General features: G+C 35.6%; 1 protein-coding gene across 3 annotated transcripts in view; it reads right to left on the reverse strand.

Annotated features, from left to right (window-relative positions):
- Window positions 1-5,755: 5,755 nt before the first annotated feature.
- The window catches only part of LOC131034672 (chitin elicitor receptor kinase 1), a 175,772-nt gene continuing 159,592 nt past the window's right edge, over window positions 5,756-21,935 (reverse strand). For 2 of the 3 annotated variants that reach the window (XM_057966244.2, XM_057966243.2), the window contains 3 exons: window positions 6,737-6,835; window positions 6,438-6,566; window positions 5,756-6,181 (listed from right to left, as the gene is read on the reverse strand). In XM_057966244.2, the coding sequence (XP_057822227.1) occupies window positions 6,167-6,181; window positions 6,438-6,566; window positions 6,737-6,835 (243 nt within the window). In that variant the 3' untranslated portion in view covers window positions 5,756-6,166. Of the gene's footprint in view, window positions 6,182-6,437; window positions 6,567-6,736; window positions 6,836-21,935 lie in introns of those variants that run through there. The other variant, XM_057966245.2, reaches the window with a different exon arrangement.

A 21,935-nucleotide genomic window follows, 5' to 3' on the forward strand; every position in this document is an offset into this window, starting at 1 on the left:
CAGTAAGACAATGGGTATGGCCATGGGATATCAAGATATTAACCTTTATAGCAAGTGTAAGAACGAAATCTGAAAGAAACATCCCATTTAGGACAATGGTTAGGCCTGAAGGCACAAGCATGCAATAGAGATGTAAGCCCTTTCAAAAGACATTGACCTAAGGAAGCACTGGGATCAAGACAGTCCTGTTTTAGAACAGAGATAAAACACTGTTGCTAAGAAGAAAGTGATAGGGGCTTTGACTGTCCTTTAAAAAAATTGGTAAAGAGTGAAGTAAATTTCAAGGGGTTCAAAGATAACCTTTGTGATAGCTTTAAGAATGGTCCATACCAACACAAGTCTACTCCATAAGCAACGGTTCTAAAATGATCAATGACATGGGACAGTAGGCTGAATACTTTGGAACAATGAGGGATTGTAGCAATTAGTCACTGTAAAAAAATAGTGCTTGTAGATCTAGATGATACAATGAGGATTGATGGTATATAGATATGTAACCAATAAGTGCAAATCTACTAAAATACAGTATGAATAATAGGACAGTCTTGAGCATCTACAAAAACATTGAATGAAGAGCCAAAGTACACAAGAATTAGAGACAATTACCTCAAGGGTTACAATCACAAGACAATGATAAAAAGAGACAAACCTCAAACCAAGGCTTTTAAAAGTGGAATAGATAATAATAGTCATAAACATAGTCATCAAGCAATAAGAGCAACATCTTCAGGCCTCCATGACATTTCAAAAGAGATTAGTATAGACACAAACATCTACTCACTGTCTTACAAAATAGATTTTGGATAGTCATAGACAATGGGTATTAGAGAATATTTGACAATGCCATGTGTGAAAAATATTAATTGTCTTATAGCAACAAAGAGTGCAGTTATGGGTTCATCTCTAAGGATCAGTCACTATCAAGACAATGAGTGCAAAGAAGATGGAGGGTAGATATCAAGTCTCAGAAGTCCTTGGTCATTATATGAAAAAGACCCGGGATCATAAAATGCTATCCTTACCAATGACTAAAAGATAGAGATAGTGAACAAGAGTAGGCTCATATATGACCAAAGCAGTCCCCAAAGAGAAATTTCTATCATGAAGATGATGAGTGTTTGAAAGATAACAGTTCTCTTCTTTGTTTTGAAGGTCAACCATTGATAAAGGAGCTTTATGCTAGTCCTATGGATTGTGAGAGACAACTTAGTTTGTAGTTATATGGACTGTGGAAGAGACCTGTAGCAACCCTACAACATTTAACAACCAAAATCACATGAAGAAATAATAGAGTATTGATAGGGAAAGGGTAATACTTCTTAGAGAAGTCATTGATAAGATAGACGCCTCATAAGGTAGTACGTTAAGGATCTTGAGCTAAAAGAGGGAAAGGGCACTCTCACAGAAGCAATCCACTGTTATGGTAAGATAAATGCAATCCTAGGAAATGCAGTCAAAGGTATGAGGCAAAATAATGATGATATTATTATACTAGAGATGTAACAAGATGACAATAGCAGCCTGCCCATGCATGGATCAAGTTGGTACAAATCATATCATTACTATTACAACCATATCATTGTATCATAATAAACTTGAGTCAGTTTTAAGGTGATCATGAAGACATCCAAGCCAAAGTTGAGAATGGTGACATTACAAGCAAAGAGAGACAACAATGATAGGATGCAAATAGAGGACAATGGTCAAGTTTGAATTATCATCAATGTTCCTGATATTAAGGAGTGAGGTGTCAGTATAAAAGGTGTTTGTGCATATTTTCAATTTACATCAGCATGAGGGATTCCAATTTCAAAAGGGGTCGACCAAAGAGGAATTCAAAAATTTGAAGAGGATTTGAAGGCCTAATCAACAATCTTACACCTGATTTGAAGGCCCATATGGGTTGTACAATAGTCAAAGAGGATTTCTAGGCAGATATCTACAAGTTTCATTCAGTTTTAAACCTTTTTTGTGGGATTTTCAAGCCCATTCGCCCAAGTAACTGACTTTTGAAATTCAAAAGTCATTTTGATCCTAATTTGGAGTTTGTTTCAAATCAAACACTTATTTTCAAGGAATAGTTGCAGTTAGTTGGAGCCACCTCATCTCCTCTTGGATTCCACTCAACCAATAACTTTTAATCAAGATACAGAACTGGGACATCAAGGCAAAAGCGAGCCAAAGAATTCAAATTTCAAACAAGAGCCTTCTCTTAATATAAGTCAAAGTTCTGCTTCTTTTTCTTTAGTTTTCAGTTGTCTTTGTTGTAGCAGCAAAAGAAATACTCTGTAACTCATTTCATGAGAATTTCAATTATTTTGTAAACATTTTCAATCTTATAATGCAAGTGAATCCTGCTTTTTAATATAAATAAGTTTAGTTCTTTCTCAAATATTTTCTTGTTTGAAAGTTGCATGTGAGTGTTTTGATTAGGATTTTGTGATTTTATATAAAAAAATCCTTCATTTTTGTCTCATTATTTCAAGAAGGGCATCTATAGTTCAAGTCTTTGAATGTGTTGTCATTTTTTATTAATGTAAGTTGTGAAAACAACAGTGTGATCCTTGAAAAAAGATTCAAAAAATCTAAAACCTTTCATGTGAAACAATTTTGCAAACATGTGTAATTGAGTTGTGAGCATATATAGCTTTAATTTTGCGTGTTTGTGTAAGTTCAACAGCAAATCGAATCTTTTTGTTGTATTTTTTAAATATTTTTCAACTTTTTTTTGTATTTTTCAATAGCGTTCCCTAAAAAGCTATGTGTAGAACCTACGAAGGTACATGTCGTTGATCCGATCATCCAATGGATCTCCTTCCAGCATCGAAAACTGATATGCACTTGAGCCATAAATTGTTGTGATGACGTAAGGTCCATGCCAATTTGGTTTTAACTTGCCCCTTTTCTCTCTATCTTGCTGATGTTTTGGGTTTTCTCTAAGGACCAAGCCACCCACCTCAAATGTGCAAAGGTTTCACCTTATGATTGTAACTGCGACTCATGCCTTGTTGATATGATTTAAGGTGATTGAATGCATTTTGTGCTCATCTAGAAATTCCATGTCTTGCAAGCGAGAAACCCTATAATCTTCATCACAAACTAAACAGCATGGTCTCTATCTAAAAGCAAATGCAAGTAATTTGAGGCCTTTTTTTTTAAGGCACATTTGATAGTTTACAAATTCGATAAAAGTAGATCCAACCATTAAACCTTTTTGTCTCTCTTCAACTTGAACCTTCCAAAGGTCTTCAACTAATTGGTGTGCGTTATCAAAACGTGTTAAGGTTTGCACAAATTGTTTTTTAGCGACCAACATTTGGTTCTTCAAAACTTGTAATTTCACTAGGCCTTGATTAAAATCAGCCAAGGGATTTGTCACTTGACATGACCAAATTTCTGAATTGTCTTCATTTGTACTTCCAAAAACAGCTACCTCTAAATGTTTCAATGCAATTGGTTCGAATAGATGGTAGGACAGCATTATACTAAAAGCATGGTCTCTATCTAAAAGCAAATGCAAGTAATTTGATGCCTTTTTTTTTTTAAGGCAAATTTGATAGTTTACAAATTCAATAAAAGTAGCTCCAATCATTAAACCTTTTTGTCTCTCTTCAACTTGAACCTTCCAAAGGTCTTCAACTAATTGGTGTGCGTTATCAAAACGTGTTAAGGTTTGCACAACTTGTTTTTTAGTGACCAACATTTGGTTCTTCAAAACTTGTAATTTCACTAGGCCTTGATCAAAATCAGCCAAGGGATTTGTCACTTGACACGACCAAATTTCTGAATTGTCTTCATTTGTACTTCCAAAAACAGCTACCTCTAAATGTTTCAATGCAATTGGTTTGAATAGATGGTAGGACAGCATTATACTAAATCAACAAATCAACATAAAATACCATACCTTTAATTTTGCAGTTATCATTTGCTTCAAACTCAAATCTTTTAGGAAGACTCATATACTCTTCAGTTGCACATGCACTTGAAAAATTAACTTCATCATTAGTTGTTGATTTGAAATTTTCAGCAAGCTCAAATTTAGCATACTCCTCTATTAAAATGTCTAGTAGAGCAATTTGGCAATCTTCTTGTTTAGTAACATTCTCCTTATTACTGGGGAATTTCATGCATTCATCAACCTTTGACTCGTCATATTAATGGCAACTCAAGTACTCATTTCCCTCTTTGTTTTTTCTTCTCTTTTTCAGTCTCTCCTTCTGTGAGTTCTAATTCTTCCTCTAACAAATTCTCTTCCTTATTCTTGCATCAATGGCTAGACTCCCAAGTTCCTTTGCATAAGACACACAAAGATTTCTTCTTTTGAGTTCATTTTTTATGTCATCATTCTTCCTTGCAATGGAAAAACTCTTCTATTGGCTGGAAGGAGATGTCTTGGAATAAAATTTGATCTTTCGTACTAAAGATACTCACTTTGACCCTCCTAAGTACATTTTATAAGATTCTCACTTTGACCCTTCTAAGTACATTTTATTTTTCTCTTTGGCAACCTTATTCTCTTCTTCTTTCTTTCATGACCTTCCTATGTACTTTATAAGGCCCGTTTATACCGATTATCAGTTTTGTGTCCTCTTGTTCATGGTCCATTTTTTCTTTTTGATTCTTATCAATACCTATTGGATAGAAGCTACATCTTCATCCTTGGGTAAGAATTTACGTTGCCACAACATGTTCTCTCTCCTACAAGCTGTCAAGAACCTTGCTCTATGGTCTTCTATAAGATAAACCTCTGCCATGCAATCCATTGAACACTAACACATAATATCATGCATTTGAAAATTCTGCAACATGTTGGTTCCTGGGCAAGCTGGCAGGAAGTGTAGCTTTGGTGTCACTGTAAAATGCCTATCCAAAAAAATTTGTTCTCAACTTCGAAAATTGCTGTTTTTTTTAGCTAACATTCTAAACACTTGGCACGCACACTTCGTAATTTGTTTTTGTTATGTTTGTTGGTTGGAAATCATATACGCTTTGTTAAATATTAATCCTTTCAAGTGATTTTCTAATATTTTACTTTTTGGCCCCAAGTAAAGTCACTCTATAAAAATAAAATATTCAACTTCAGAACATAATTAATTTAATACAAGTTGCCTAAAAAGCATTAATTAGACAATTTAATTTAATTAATTAGATTATTTCTTCTCCAAATGCCTGGGCCGAAAATGGGGACATTACACATATAATATAAAAAATGAAGTTTATCAGGCATAGGCACTAATGGGTCCAAGAGCAAGACATGCAAGAGGGTTGTTTTGCTACTATGAAAGGTATGACTATGAATGTGAAATGTCATATTTGTAGAAGTTGTTTTGGGGATTTTCTTTTGCAGTTTTGAGGTTAGTAACGGAAATAATAATACAATACTCCTAGATATCTTTAAAGATCAGATAATCTAAAAAATGAGAGGCAGATAGAACAATATAAAGATGCTGTGAAAAGAAAGAAAATCAATACCAAAGCACAAGTAGCGTATCGTGCAGCTCCTCCATACTTCAGAGACAAATATTTCACAATATGCCACACCAAGAATCAGTATTAAGGTTTTGTCAGCACATGCCAATTATAGAAACCTTCTGTTGATGTATGCAAAATAAAATCAAGCTTTCCTTCACACACTCATGCCAAACAAAATTAAGGTTTAGTTCATACAAATGCATGGATCATCTAGCAAGATTTGAGTACATGAAACACAATTTAATTGAACGATAGCTAAAAAACATTGTAACTTCAAGAAAAAATTTAAGTTAATCACCTACAAAATAGTTTTAAATTACCTATGATATAGTGTCTCAAAATTTAAAGGGCAACACTATTTCTCTGCCTATGCAGACAAGGATGATAACCAATACTTTCAGGATTTTGACGGATAATCCTAAAAATAAAGAAAGATTTCAGTCTGAAATCAAATGGTAAACCATACTGAATAAGTGTATCCACTAGTGCAATACAGTCCATAAATATATGAGTAATCATAATGAATATAAACGATACTTATGAGATGTGGGAAATATACAATTGAAACTTGAATAATATTATGCGAGGAATTCTTCCAATTCTTCCACGAGATACTAGTAAGTCCTTTTCCTGATAAAGTCAATATTCTTTGAGACAGCACATACCTTTTTTCTTGAAATATATTTGAGCCCAATCATGGCTTTAAGTTCTACAAAATAATTGGTAATGAATCATTAACGAGGACAATAATTTGAATCTACAAAATTGCTTTTGTATATTGAACATATAACTTATTTTACATCTAGCAAAATTAACATGGTGAAATTCCCAGTAAAATAAGCCAGCTTTCTTGTATAGCTGTAGCAATCAAGTAGATACCAAAAGGACTGGAAATTTTGAATTGCAAAGAGAAAGAAACATAGATCTACAAAGGTCCACCTCAACCAAGAAAAGAACTCTTAAACCTGGAATATAGGACTGCTGGAACCTTCATTTTTAGATGAAAGCAGTGTCATCAGGGCTACAACAACTGTTCGCATAGTAGGTCTTAACTCAGGGTTCTCTTGTGTGCATGCTACAGCAAGTTGTATCATCTACAGGTCATGCAAATTTAGTAATTAGGGAAATCTCAATGCATTACAACTCTTGCTATATTGCTTTTTTCTACTCGATTTATTACTTATTGGCCAAGAATTCTAGGAAAAAATGAAGTTGAACTTCATAAAATTAGGAAAGGAATTCCATGCACAACACAAAGGCATACCTTTTCAACCTCATCAATTGGATAGTCACCTTCTAGTGCTGAATCAACAACATTACGAAGCTTGTCTTTGCTTCCAGATTCTTTTATAACCCTATCAAACTGAAGGATACAATGTTATTATTAACAAATACAGAACATCATTAAAATATATATTTAAATAAACTAACCTTGCAAATAACAGTGCAATAAGCCATAAATCCTTGGTTCTTTAAATTGCTAAGTTGCTGAATCATGGGATTTTTCAGGCAATTCCGGGTACAAAACATACCAGAATCAGATTCTAAAACGAATCTCCTGTGGGTGCGTCCAGGGTTCATGTATCTTAGTTTCCCAAATGTTTCTGAAATGTTTAGTGATTCTAGTTTGATCTTTTTGATATTGAAAACTGAATTTAAATTAGTATGTTATGTTCAAAATTTGAAATTTGTAATGGTTTTGTTTAGCATATGTATCAGTATATGACATTCTAAACTTCATTTTTTTTCTAGCTACACACACACATATGTATGTATACACGCACACACACACACATATATTATTTTTCTATGAACATACAAAAAGTGTACCCAACTCCCAAAAAATTTTGCTGTACTGGCATTTTATACCCACGTACCCGTTCCCATTCCCGTACCCAATTCGGCAACTTAGTTAGGTTTTCTGTCTTTATCAATGATCCCCCTATAGATAGTAGGGGCCCCGGCATCCAAACCTTAATAATGAATGATACCTCGCCCACTAAGACTAGAACTGGAACTGGAACTAGAACTGCTGGAGCTGGAATAAGATCATCCACGGATGAGCACAAATAAATAAAGGAGTATGTGCTAGGGGAGTAACATCACTTGCTGAGGTAGGTAGTGTTGACGTGTTTTTTATGACAGCGTCGAACACAGAATAAAGTTGCCTGATGGTCACTTCACTCTCTCTTGATCAAAGTGCGATTGTATGCTAAGATTGCAAGAAGTTCAAACAATCGACTCCAAGGTTCCTTCAATGTGTGGACGTGACTCAGTTGGCTGATATGTTTGCTGATAATCCAAGGGGCCTTACGTTTGCATCATTCTTTCACTTCTTTGCTGTGGCTGGAACTCCATCATCGGATATGGCAATTCTACGATGCTGCTGCTTTGAACAGACTAAAATGAATTGAAAGTAAAAGGGAAAGGGTTCAGAAGGATCTAAATCTACTCCTAAGAGCAGTGATAACAATGAATAGTGCTTTGGTGGACAAATTCCAAATAAACCAAGCTCCGCTTCGCCAAGATCAACTACAACTCCGCAAGAACCGATGCAATCTTTTGGGGATGCTAGTGGATTTTTGGATTGAGAAAGTACATTTGAATACCCAAAAACGACGCAATCCAAACAACCATCCACAATCGAACTTAGCATAAATTTAGGGGGTTCAGGCTAACTTTACACTGCAACTTACAATCAGCAAGATGCAAAAAGTATGAACCATGGAAATTCATCAAAACACCACATTACATTCTCCATTGAAATCAAAGCACTACACTACTTCTACTCTAAGTGAGGAAGGTGAAACCATGCAAGCTTTGAAAAAATAATTTAAGTGGACACCATCAGAGAACAATGTTTTAGTATTATTTTCTCAAAAACTTATCGCAACAATTTCATACAAAGCTCCCTCCTTTTACAAATGAGGGGGGTCACCCCTTATATAGGCTTCAAGCCCTGGCTACATGCAAAACCCTAATTAGGGTTTTCCCTAAAAGATTCTCCACTCAAGATGCAACAAGGTGGGAATCTCCAATTAATAACCCATCATGCCCATACAATTAATTCAAAAGTACCCAAAATAGCATCCATTGCGCATTAAATGCACCACCTCCTTCAAATTCGCCCAACATGCGTTGAATATTCGTCCATGCAAAAATCACCCCATTATGTCATAAATGCTCCATCATTTCCACATGCGGCGGCTGCATGCAAAAGGAATCTGCCATAAATTCAACATGCAATGACCAGGTCGCCATTTGGTCAAATATTCTGGTAATGAATGCGCCACTCTACTGCCCCGTGTACAATAGATCCTCGCCATGCAAGTGGACCCCGCTGTTGTATATCCGCTCCTGCACATCTGGAATTGTTGGAGAAGGAAAATTCGATTCAGGAAGAATTTTCTTGAAGTCTCTTCAACTTTCCTTGCTCAAAGAAGGTTTTTCATCAATTCTGCACATTTCCTATTTTTTAGGAAAATTTCCAAATTAGGGTTCCGCGGTCCAGGAGAGAGAAAATTCTCTTACGAATCCAAATCTATAAAAAATTTGAAATTTGGATGTGATTTGATGCCCAAGCATGGATTTTTCAAATTTTTCCCTGGAGGGGAAGTTTCTTGTTCAATTCATCCCCAATTCCTTCCTTGCCTTAGAAATTTTATGTTCAATTCATCCTTGGGTGTATTTCTTCCTTGCTTGGAATTTTGTCCCGAAGGAAGGAATTTCCAATACTTAGCCAAATTTTCATCTTTCCTGGAATTTTGTCCTGAAAGAAGGAATTTCCAACACTTAGCCAAATTTACACATTTCCAAGAATTCCATCATGAAGGAAGGAATTTCCAACACTTAGCCAAATTTTCACGTTTTTCAGGAACTCTGTCATGAAGGAAGGAATTTCCAACACTTTGTCAATTTTTCACCTTTCCTTGAATTATGTCTTGAAGGAAGGAATTTCCATTACTTTGTGAATTGTCCATGTCTCTTTTTCAACATCCCTATTTTTTAGGGATCCTCCTAAAATTTCGGAGCCAGGTTCATTGGATGGGGAATTCTGCCACAATTCTGAATCTATAAAAATTTCCATATTTGGCCGAGGTTTGATGTCTAAAAATAGCATAACTGAAAATTCGCCCAAGGGGAATTCTTCTTTTTATTCCTCCTTGACTCCTTGGATTCCATACCTTAAGGCGAAACTCCAATTGTTTTAGCTCAGGTGAAATTTTCATCATGCCCATGGATTCATGGATTTTCTTCCTGTGAATGCCTTCCTGGTTTCAACGCTCCAGCCCAGATCTGGGCGCATTTTCAACATGTCCATGGAGAGGTGGATTTTTCCACTTGTGAATTCATTCTTGGTTTTAGCGCCCCAGCCCTGACTTGGGCGCAATTTGGCCATGTCCATGGAGAGGTGGATTTTTCCACTTTTGAATTCATTCTTGGTTTCAGCGCCCCAACCCTGACTTGGGTGCATTTTGGCCATGTCCATGGAGAGGTGGATTTTTTTCACAAGTTCCAAGCTCTTCGTCAGGAAATAGATATGAAATATACTTATACTTTAAGTTATATTTCATATATATTGTCAAGATGTTTGAGAGTGGTTTCAAGTCCATAGGAATCATAATGCAAATTTTGGATTTTGGAAGATCTTCCAAATTTCCAGACGTAGTCAAATTTCAGGCCATTTTCGGATCAGGATGACATTGGTGGATTGATGTGAATTTCTGGACTTGGATGATTTTGCATGCTTTCCTCTTCTGGAATAGAAGTTCCAAACTTAACCATTTTTGATCCAACTTGTCTGCCTTCTGACTTTTTCGGATTTAGAAATGGTCTTCAAGAACATTCAGTCTTCAGCGTCTTCGGAGATATTCAGCTTTCAGTGTTTTCCTATGAAGATCCTGCCAAAAATAGATTCTCCCAAATAGTAAGTGTTTCAAAATGTCAAGGTTTGGGCAAAATAGGTCAGAAAAGCACTTACTAAAAATAGTAAGTTTAATTTTTGGCAAAATTAGACCAATCTGAGACTCGGTAAAATCCCTAAAAAATAGGAACTTTCTAAAAATAGAAAGTTGCTCCGTTTTGGCTCAAATTTTACTGGGAGGTTCCTTGAAGGGTCCTAATTCCAGTTGTATGTTCAGTTTTTCCAAAACCCTAATAGAAACCCCTAAACTCTAGGACAGAAGGCAAAAACCCTAAAATTCACAAAACAAGTCCTAGACTTAGCCGAATTTGCTCAAACAAAAAGCAGATTTAATCAATATGACCCCCAAACACTTGCAAGGCAGAGAGATTGACAAGACTCCTACGAAAAGACCGCAAAAACACAAGCCAAAAAACCGGGAGGGCCTAAAAAGAAGGGGGTCCCCATTTGCAATGGGGCGATGTGTGAAAACGTCACAACAGGTAGGAAGCCTATATCCCCATCCATCTTAGTGATCCCCTAACTAGATAGAGTAAGCTCCCCACTATCTATATCCTCCAGTCTATAGTCAGTCTATAGTCGAGCAAGCATCCCTCCGTTGAAGGATAGATAGATAGATAGATAGCTGGGGAGAGGAGAATTCTCTATAATTGGGGGGGCTATACTACAGTAGTTAGTAGTTGGTTATGCAGGCTCTCGACCTTCACTAGTCGATCAAGCCAAAGTTAAATTGAATTAAGGTGAAACTGATGGACAACTACCACCCAAACAAGAGCTAAATGATGAAATGATACATCTTGGGATTTGGGGCATAATGAATGGGAGGAACAACTTGTAATAGAATAAGAAGACATAGACAAGCTGTTGTGTTCCTAAACAGAACATATTTGGTTATGTAATATAAATCAATTATAATTTATTTTGTATAAATTCCATGGTGTGTCACATAATGCTATGTAGGCAGTGGTAGGTAGTGCTATAAATAAATAGCATGGGCATGTGGCTTCTATTGAAAGCCATAGAAAATTAAATCCAAAGAAAAATTAATAATATGCAGCAATATGCTCTTCCGTTGTTCTTTAAATTGCTGTTATGACTTACTTCTCAGCTGCAAGGTATGTTCTCCAGATTTTGTCTACAACGCATTCCCCTGAAGGCCCTGATAATCCCAACTAGATTTTGACCTGGTTGATGGCTCTTTCACACAATGAATAGGTAAATTCTGAATGGATTGTGTTATAAATCCTACACCAAACAAGTTACCAATATATTTTCTAAGCATAATCCATTATCAATACTTAACTGATTCTCAATGGTCCTTCTGAACCTTGTGAAAGCTTTATTTCTAGCCTCTAGAATATTGAGATCGTTGGGCTCTATGAACACCACTAGATTGGGGATATGCCAAAAGAAGATTTTTCCTTGTAAGGCCAACTCTATTCTTGACAGAAATTTTAAATGCTCTGTGATCTCATGAATCCTACATTTTCTTGTAGATGACTCAGACAAATTCCCAAGGTGCAATTGTGAATTCAAATCTTTATGAAGCTGAGGAATGTCAACCAGATGACTATCTTGACGACAAGAAATATGAAATGGCTGCCTATTATCCATTGAGAAATCTTTTTGGATTTCTGATTTTCTTTTTTTTCTTTTTGTTTACAAAATTTTCACTTTTTTTGGGGATATTTCAACATATGAAAAGAGATCTAACATATCTCAAATTTAACACTTGAAAGCTCATACTGTTCCCAACTTGCGGTAGATTTAAACATGAACAGCCCTCCTAGCATCAATTTTGTTGATGTGTGTATTGTGACACTCTCCAACACAGAAAAAAATAGACTAGGTACTCTATCCTCTCTTGAGCAAGGAAACCTCAAATGCTAAAGATATGATTAAATAAGGTCACCCCAAGGTTCCTATTGTTAGGTCTTGACATTACAATGGATAGTCTCAGTGAAATGATGTGATTTTTTGTTCTCACAAAGGGACTTACGCTTTACACTTCTACAAAGCAGTTGGAACTTGAACATCCGATGTAGCAATTTAGGTGATGTTTTTTTCTAAACTAACTTAAATTCTACCAAACAAAGATCAAAAGGATAAGGGTCAAAGAATCTAATCTAGGAACCTATGAACAATAATGATAATGGATAGTGTTTTAGATAGACAAATTCCTTATGGAACTACTTTTTACTTAACCAAAGATAGCTCACAATGCCATACTAAGAATATAATCTTCTAAGGATAGTGAACAATTTCCATATTGTAAACATCCATTCAAAACCCCAATACTAGTGCAATCCAAATGAACATCCACAATAGAACTATGTCAAAATGAGGTCCATACTAACCATACACTACAATTTGCAATCAACAAACTACAAATGGTATGACTATGAACAAATGAATTCATCAAATATCTTCACATTTCTCCATTAAAATCAATGAACTTGAACTTGAACTTAAACTTGAGATAGAAACCATGCAAAAGGTTGAAACTGTTACAGACATATGTTTTGTTGTCACTGATGTCAAACAGTGTGGTTCAGATATGTTCTGGTCCGGACATCTGTTGTATTGGATAGTGTTGAGAAGCTGTCGAAGTATAGGTTGATATGGTTTTGGATCAGAGGTTGATATGATTGGTTCTATGGTTTGGTTACAGGTAGATTGCATTGGAAATTGATTCATTTGATAGCAGCTTGTTCGTAACGATGAAGACAATTGGAAGCGTGTTTTGGATAGTCCAGGTCTTGCTTATTTTGGTCTGGACTCTTTCATTTGTGCAATAATATGATTAATGCAGGCTTTAGGCTATGGATATATGGTTCGGTAATTTCGTGAGAAGTATTCTTTGGGTCCGGTGTTGCACGTTGGATGTTGTGTTAGGACTAGAGTTTCGTGAATCACACGAGTCACGAGAGTTAGCGTGTCGGGTGACCCCTGCAGGGTCACGGTGACCCTGACCTGGGCTCGGACGGGTCAGGGGGCCTGACACGCCTGACTCGCTGAGTCGGCGAGTCACTCCCTGACTCGCCGAGTCCGAGGGTCGTGACCCGGCCGGCGTCACTTAAAAAAGTGCAGTCAAAAAATCAAAAAAAACATATCATTTAATAATTATTTTTTTTGCCATTTCCCTTTTTTAAATGAGACTAATATTTTTTTCTTTTCCTTATCTCAGATAGATGGTGGCAAATGTTTGGGCCTTCAACCCCAAACCTTCAAAAAATTGCCATCCACATAATGAGCCAGCCATGCAGCGCTTCTGGATGTGAGCACAACTGGAGCATGTTCGAGCACATCCACTCGAAGAGGCGAAATAGATTGTTTGTGGAGAGGTTGAATGATCTAGTCTTTGATCATTACAACCTCCGTCTCGGGACCAGATAGATTTTGGACGCTGACTCCTCTCCAATCACTCTAGAGGAAGTCGACCCCGAGTCCGATTGGCTCACTGAGTCCACCGATCCAGTCTTCACTGATGAGGACCTTGAGTGGGTTGACCAGGCAGATAGAGAGGCTGAGGCTGTGGCTATGGCAGAGTAGGAGGATAGAACACGATCAGGCACAACACCTATGGCTACTCAAACTGGCACATCACAGGCAGAGACTATGGCTACTCAGTCATCCAAGACCTACCTTAGACGCCTTTCTAGGAGGCAGATAGACGAGGCTGAGCCAGAGCCTGAGCCATAGACTTGTTTTTGTTTAAACTTTACAGTTACATATATGTTTGGGAACATTTGAAGTCATGGATTTTATATACATTGGACAACATTTATAACTCTATATATCTATGTTTTCTAATTCCTTCAGCTACAATTTACATTTCTACGCATGTGATGGATGTATGTTTATGTATGTGATCAATTTAGCTTCTATTTGATGATGTTATAGTGTCTTTAAGCTTAATTCAATAATGGGTGTATGAAACAAGTTTTAAATCGTTAAAAATCTCTAAATTTCAAGGGTTTTCTTATTTTGCCGAGTCATTACCGAGTTCGAGCCGAGTCACGAGCCGAGTCAGCCTTGCCGAGTCAGAGCCGAGATAGATTGTAACATGTTCACACTTTTCTAACCCAAGATATACATCAGAGCAGTAAAGGAAAGAATGCTTGTCCGCAAAATGTGGTGGACTCTAAAGGAAAAGGAAAGACAGTGTGGGTAAAGAAAACAGAAGAGAAGACCAAAGGAAATATTAAAGGTGGTTCGGCAATCATTGTGGATGTAGTTCCCTCTTCCAGTAATTGACTCGGACTACAGGGTCTAAGGGGAAGCTTCAATGAAAACATTTTTAGACCCCTCTTGGTTTGATGCTAAGATTCCTCTCAGCATGGCAGATGTGTGTGATGTTTTTCCGAAGGTTTTGAGGTTATCTTGTGGTTCGGATGTAATTTTTAGAGGCTCGACAAACAATGTATCAAATTTTTGAAGACCCAATTCTTGAGTATTTATTTCGGCGATTATGATCATTTGTGTACCTATGATTTGAGAAGCGAACAAGAGCGAAGAAGCGAATTAAGGAGAAAGTGTGAGAAAAGGGTTTGCAGAGAAGAGAATTGGCAAAATGGCAAAAATTGTATCAATAATGAATCTAGGCTTGTGTATGAGTTGAAAGCCTTCATTCCATCGAAAATAGATCTTGTTGGAGCTTTTTCTAGTGTGGATGGTCAAGTTTCATAAGGAAGATGTTTGTCAGTATATTCATGTTGCTTTAGAAGAGTAGGATCATAAGAAGATTAGGGCATTCAGGCAAAGTAATTTGGTCGACAAGTCGCAAAGGTTGAAAAATGAATTTGGTACCCTAGGGAACAAAGGTTTGGATACTTGAAATAGCTTTCTGATGTTGGAAGATGAAGAGATTATCAGAATCGTTCTTAGCAGGATTCATGGTGAGTATATATGGCTTGACAAACCGTACTTGATTTTGAAGGAAGTCATGCAGGTTGTGACAGGGTTATGTGCGACCAGTGAAGTGCTGATGTTGAAATGTGTCAAGAATATTGAAGTGAATAGTTTGACTGGTGTAGTATCAAATGGAATAGCTTTGAGAATTGATTCTATCAGAGATGTAGACGTCAGGTATGCAACAATGGGGATATCGTACAAAGTTTATTACAAGAATTGAGAAGGTTCTTGTACGTCCACCAAAGTATATGTGGCTTTCAGAATGGTTAGAGAAAATGTTGAATATGATTTGTGTGAGATTTTAAGGCGATAGTTTTTCGATAATATCAAAATAACAAAGAGTGATAGGTACCCATTCCGATATGGTTCTCTGATTGTTTGTTTTGTTAAGGATATAGCTTCATTCGGATTGAAGCAAGTAATATATAACAACATTGAATGAAGGGTCATGTCCCCGTAGGCTCATGCTCTACGTGGCATAAGCCACGTAGAAGTCATGCCCCTACGTGGACATGACTCTTCATCCTTTTATTTATAGGCATCGACACTTGTTGTGAACTAAAACCAATAACCGTGGCAGTTTCACGAACCAGCAAGTTGTCGATATTATCATACAAGATTAATAGTTAGAGTAATATATATATATATATATATACACATTGGAGGTAAAACATATTCATTGCAATGATCTTATTAAAGTCTATCCTCACTACATATTACCGGACTATTGTATTTTCTATCTTTGATCTAGAATCCTTAACATGTTTAGCTTTCTATTTTTTGCATGTTGATGTGGAGGTGGGGGTAACATCAATCAACATACAAGTTATACTTAAATGAATTCAAAGTGTATTCCAATTACACCACTTGGATACATTGCTTCTTTGGTCTATTTCACACATGTCATCTAACTTCAGAAAGGAAATATAATATTGGCCTAATCATGGCCTCTCACTATGGATTTTGATGGCACACAAGTCATCATTACACCAAACAACTCAACAATGTATTATTTTATTAAACCCTCATGACAACATTTACTATGGAAAGACACACAAAAACATCCATATCTTTCCCAAATGATGAAATAACCCAAATTCCTTTTTAGGAGCCTTGTGCACCAATGTAAAGAAGACTCTCACCAAGTTTGAGCCTTTTGGGATGATGCAATACAAAGATATAGTTTTCTTAATGCTTGCTGGAAACCCTAGTTTTATCACAGACCTGCTCTCACTAAAAATGTCATAGCTCATTCAAAACTTAACGAAATTGGATCAGATCAAAAGGAAATGAAACTAGACTCATTTCTCCACCTTTTCCCATTGGTTTCAGACCATTATTGTATCTTACCAGCCCATACCATACGTTTCTTTCAGACTGTTACAGAAAAATCTGTCATTCAGGACAGCCTGCACCACAATCGCCATATCTTACACAAAACTCAATCAAATTTAATGAGACATAAAGATTTGGAAACTAGAAACAAATATCTTTCCATCCATATATTACAGTCCTCAATATGAAGCCATCAAAAGGCCGTACAATGGCATATTTCAGACTGCAAATTCTGAAAACTTCAGAAAGCAATGTAAGGACGCTACAAAAATAAGATCTTTCTTTATTCCATCCTTCTCCAACCCTCTCCAACCTCCAAATTCGAGTCTATGAACAAAATTTATACAATTTGAATCATTTTCAAATACCCAACTAACCTACAACTACCCATAAACAACTTTTAAAAAGTTGTCATCAAGTTGCAAAAGTTGTCATGACAATTTTGACAACTTTTGAGCAACTTTTACAATTTTTATCCAAATGACTCAAAACTTGACATAATGATCATGAATGGTCACAGATGACCTTACAAACATTAAACAACTTAAAACAAAGAAACAATATAAACTTTTCCTCTTCTAGGCATATTAGGTCCTGAGGGTGCTCTTGCACCACATGCTTTGCCTGGTGTTGAGAATATTGCACGGAGAAATGATATGACCATTGGGTCACAGGTCAAAGATTACTTAGATGGTTTGGATGATAGCTCTAAATTGTGCCATAATTTCTTTGAAAAGCTCAGTATTGTTTTCATCTTGAGGAATCGGATTCCTCCCAAGGTTTTGGATTGGTATGAGAATGACATTGTGAATCTAGTTGATAAAGATAATTGCTTTTTAGAAGTTGCAGTTTCGAGAGTTTCTAGGGTAGTTTTGTTACCTTATGAGGTTTCTGAAGATGACTGCATGAGATTAGCAAAGAAACTTCTAATGATGCCAAAGGATCAAAGTGCGGAGAGGTTTGGAACAAGGGATGAGATTCGTGGAAGGTCCGGATTGATCGAGCCAAAGATGAAAATAAAGAAATCAAGGAAACTTTCTAGAGATGCCTCTGCTTCTTGTTCCAAGGTTTAGAAGAAGGGAAAATGTGTTCTAGAGAAGAAGGATATTGAACCTGTGAATATAGACAATGATGATGAGGAAGAAGAAATAAAGGCAAAACAAGAATTAATTTAGTATGTTGTAGCAAAAAAGGTGCAAAATGTTTCTAAAGAAGTGTCGGATGATGATGATGATGAGCTTACAGAGGATAAGGTACTTGATTTGATCGAGAAGCCTGGTGGTGTGAAGTATGTTGGTGATTCATATCATAATTATGTGTCTTATGAGCAAGATGTTATTGAGAAAGCGTTTGTGAAATATTTGGTGCAAAATAATCTATTTGCTACTGATGTTGTTGACCGTGTTGCGAAGGAGCTTGTTGAGGTGCTTATTGATAGAATAGCTGAAGATGATACTAAGGGAGAATTTACTAAAGCGAATTTACATGAGATGATGACAAAGAAATGTAGGAAGGTACATCAGGTGCTAATTCTTAGTTTGTTGAATTTCAGGAAATCTATTGAAGAGGCTGAGAAGTTGTATAAATTTTGTTTAAGGTGGCTTGTTGCCACACAGAAGTTCAAAGATGAAGTTGATCGGATTGAATCTTAGTTGGTTGCAATGGCTGAAAATTATAAAGTATCTACTGATATTTATGGAAAAGAAAGGGATAAGGCTCGAGAATTGCATAATCAATTAGCTATGAGGAGTCAGAGAGATGAATTCATAAGAATGTTTGGAGAGCTGAGAGCGGATATTGAGTTAAAACTTTCTTCATACTTGACATTGCTAGTGGAAGCAAAGAATGTGGAAAAAGTTGCCAAGAGCATAAATTCGTTTGATGATGTTGTGAATGCGTGCATTGATTGTGAAAGTCAGAGTAGAATTATGGATGCTTCTACTCGTGCTTGGAAGGCCTTGATGATCAAATTGAAGAAGCAGTTTAAAGATATATGGTTGAATCATTTTGAATGATTTCCATGATTATAATAGTTTAGTGTATTGGCCTTTATCTTTGATGGCAAAGGGGGAGAAAGCTACTGAAAAATGTTTTTGTTTATTTCGGTAATATTATTGTTAGGGGGAGTTGTTATTGGTGGTTAACATTCTAGGTTTGATGTGAAAACATTTTTGGTTGTTTGCCATCAATGACAAAGGGGGAGATTGTTACAAACATGTGTTTTGTTGTCATTGATGTCAAATAGTGTGGTCCTGTTAGAAATTAGGATCTAAGGATACTAATCATTATAAACAAGATTATAAGGTAAATGAAATATGAAACATACATGCAAAATGTACACATTACACAAGATATACATGGGGAAAACCCTTTCGGGTAAAAAACCCCATAAAGCATCATTTAATTAAAACACTTACAAATATAGTCTATAATAAAATAGACATGAACCTGGGGACACTCCTCCAATACTTCCACATGGCCAATAATACCTCATATGCATAGTGATACAACTCACCATAAAGCTCCAAATTCACACACCTCTCAAATGAGAGAGAACCTCCTTAAATATAGGAGGAAGGGTGACTTCACTAGTCACACCTTTTCAATAACCCCCACTCATAAATAATTAATAATCTAATAGTTATTAGATTATAATTATTTTAAATGGGATATGCTTATAAAGAATATAATATATAAGGTTTTATAACCTTATAATAGAACATTATATATAAATGTTATAAGGATGTGATCCCTAATAACATTATGTTCTAACACTCCCCCTTAATGTTAATAGGGGATCACATGTCAATTTCCATAGAAGAAAAAATGAAGCACCCCAGTAACGTAGGTCTTCTTTGACAGTGATAAACAGGGACACAAATATATGCCAAAATGAAGATCATGCATTCCGGACTACATGAAAGTCATCTTGTCATAATTTATAATCCCAGTGTTTTAAAAATGATGCTGTGAGGTCTTAAAAAAATTATATTGGAGCCACGGTCCCCTCGAATTAGCCTCTCCCCAGGTTCATTACATAGTGCCCGTAGGTCTTAATACAATGCTTTTACAAGTGGAAGATTTACAAGGAGAAGAATTTACAATTTGCCCGTAGGTCTTACGATATTGTGCCCGTAGGACTTAAAAAAATAAAGGATTTAGCCACTAGGTGGTGTCATTGACATGCACACTCCCCCACAATGGCATCACCTAAGGCCAAGCATTATTTGAATTTGGAGCATATAATGCCTAAAGGTTTTATGCCTATTAGGTCTTAAATATAGGATTTAGCCACTAGGTGGTGTCATGTACACTCCCCCTTAATGGCATCACCTCAAAGCCAATCACTGCATAGAGGATTTCAAAGTGATGGCTAAAATTATAATATATAGTATGTACTCATGATCTTCAAAGTGTCTTTATTATAGAATGATTTCACTTGAGTGAGGTGCCCATGATTTTCAAGGTGCCTTTATTATAGAATGCTTTCATTTGAGTGAGGTGCCCGTGATCTTCAAGGTGCCTTTATTATAGAATGCTTTCACTTGAGTGAGGTGCCCATGATCTTCAATGTTCATTTTGATCTTTAGAAATGATATTCTCTAGAAAGAGTAAAGTAACTTCAAGTAATATGGTACTTTCATATGTATCCAAATGGAACTCTTCCATAAATCTTCAAGGCCATATTGATTCTTTAAGAGCTACATTCATATTTTGTCCATTTGATTCAAAGATACATAGAAGATAGTCTTCTTATTAAAGTATTGCAGCATCCATGTAATAGCACTTGCACCATATGTTTCGAAGGCATAACCTCGCCATAGAAGAAACAATATAGTTAGTAACATAGTAAACAATTAAATTTGATTTTTGGTACAAAGAAAGAACATAATAGTATGCATTTTCCATTTGCCAAAGATCATATAATATTCCTCATAAATGTAAAATATAGTCCAATAATTAGTTGCAAGGAGATCAATGTATATTTTCATGAGAATAAGCATGAACGATTAGTTGTCTTGTTTAAAAAATACAAAATAGACATGCTACTACATATAGTAATGATCCATAGAAAATTTTAGGCAACGGGTGAGCTATCCTTTCTAGGTTTGCTCCCCAGATAGTTTATAAGGGCGATAGCCACCCATTATAAATAGATGCTTTACACCTAATAAATGTAGAGGATACTTGAAAGATAATAAAAAAATGTTAGCTAAAGTAACACTCAGGAAAGAAAATAAAATAAAATAATGTATTAGCAAAAGATTCTTTGAAAGGTTTATGTAATCCTCTTTGTGTATGGATGTGCAATAGTTTGAAACCTTTTTTTCTTACTTTTTATATTCACCTTTTCATCCTTATTTCTTAGTGAAGAAAAAAATTAATTTGTCAAATTTAATATAACAAGAGTTTTGAGTTCTTTGAGAGAAATAGTGACCTCATTAGATGGTTGTGTAGACCACCTATGTTCTTTAGGGTCCAATTTGTTTCAAAAGATTATATCAACTTTGGTACATATAAATTATCAATATCTAGTTATAAGTATGAGGCTAAAAAAGATTACTCTTTTAACATACATTCTCAATAAAATGTCTTTAAACCTTGTTACCATGGGTCACTTAAATGTTCACCAATTTCTAAATAAAACTCTTTGCATAGATTCATTAATTATTTAGAATCATCCAAATGTGTCACCAAGTGTCTCTTTTCTTGTATGGATTAAGATTGAACTTAGAGGGTTTTGTTAAAACAAAATTTTATGATCTATGTATTCAAGGATCATATATAATGCTTAATGACATATATAATCATATATAATGTTGTCAATATAGAAGATTCACCCTATAAAATTTATGAAAAATATTTTTGTTCTCCAAAAGAAGGTTGATCTATTTTATGTCAATACAAAAAAAGAAAAAGAAATCCCTTAAGAAGAAAAAAATGGTGCTACTCTAACATATATTCCTTTTTCCATATAGTGGAAATATACAATCCAATGTATTTTGATCCCTAGAAGATAAAAATAGCTTCGAAATTAACATTTTGAGTCCCTAACTTTGAACTCATATTTAGGAGTCATTTGATATAAAAGATCCCCACAAAAAATAGTCTCATTGTAATAAAATATTTCTCAATATAGCCAATTAAGATCATTATGGAATAGATGCCAGAGATGAAACAATTATGGTATATCTGTTCAAGATTATTGGACAAATTAGTATGAAAAACTCGCTTCCATACATGAAAGTGTATTCTATCATTAATGTTAAAAATATTTTCTCTTCAAGCC

The sequence above is a fragment of the Cryptomeria japonica genome, chromosome 5 (assembly GCF_030272615.1).
Source record: "Cryptomeria japonica chromosome 5, Sugi_1.0, whole genome shotgun sequence".
Taxonomy (NCBI): Eukaryota; Viridiplantae; Streptophyta; class Pinopsida; order Cupressales; family Cupressaceae; genus Cryptomeria; species Cryptomeria japonica.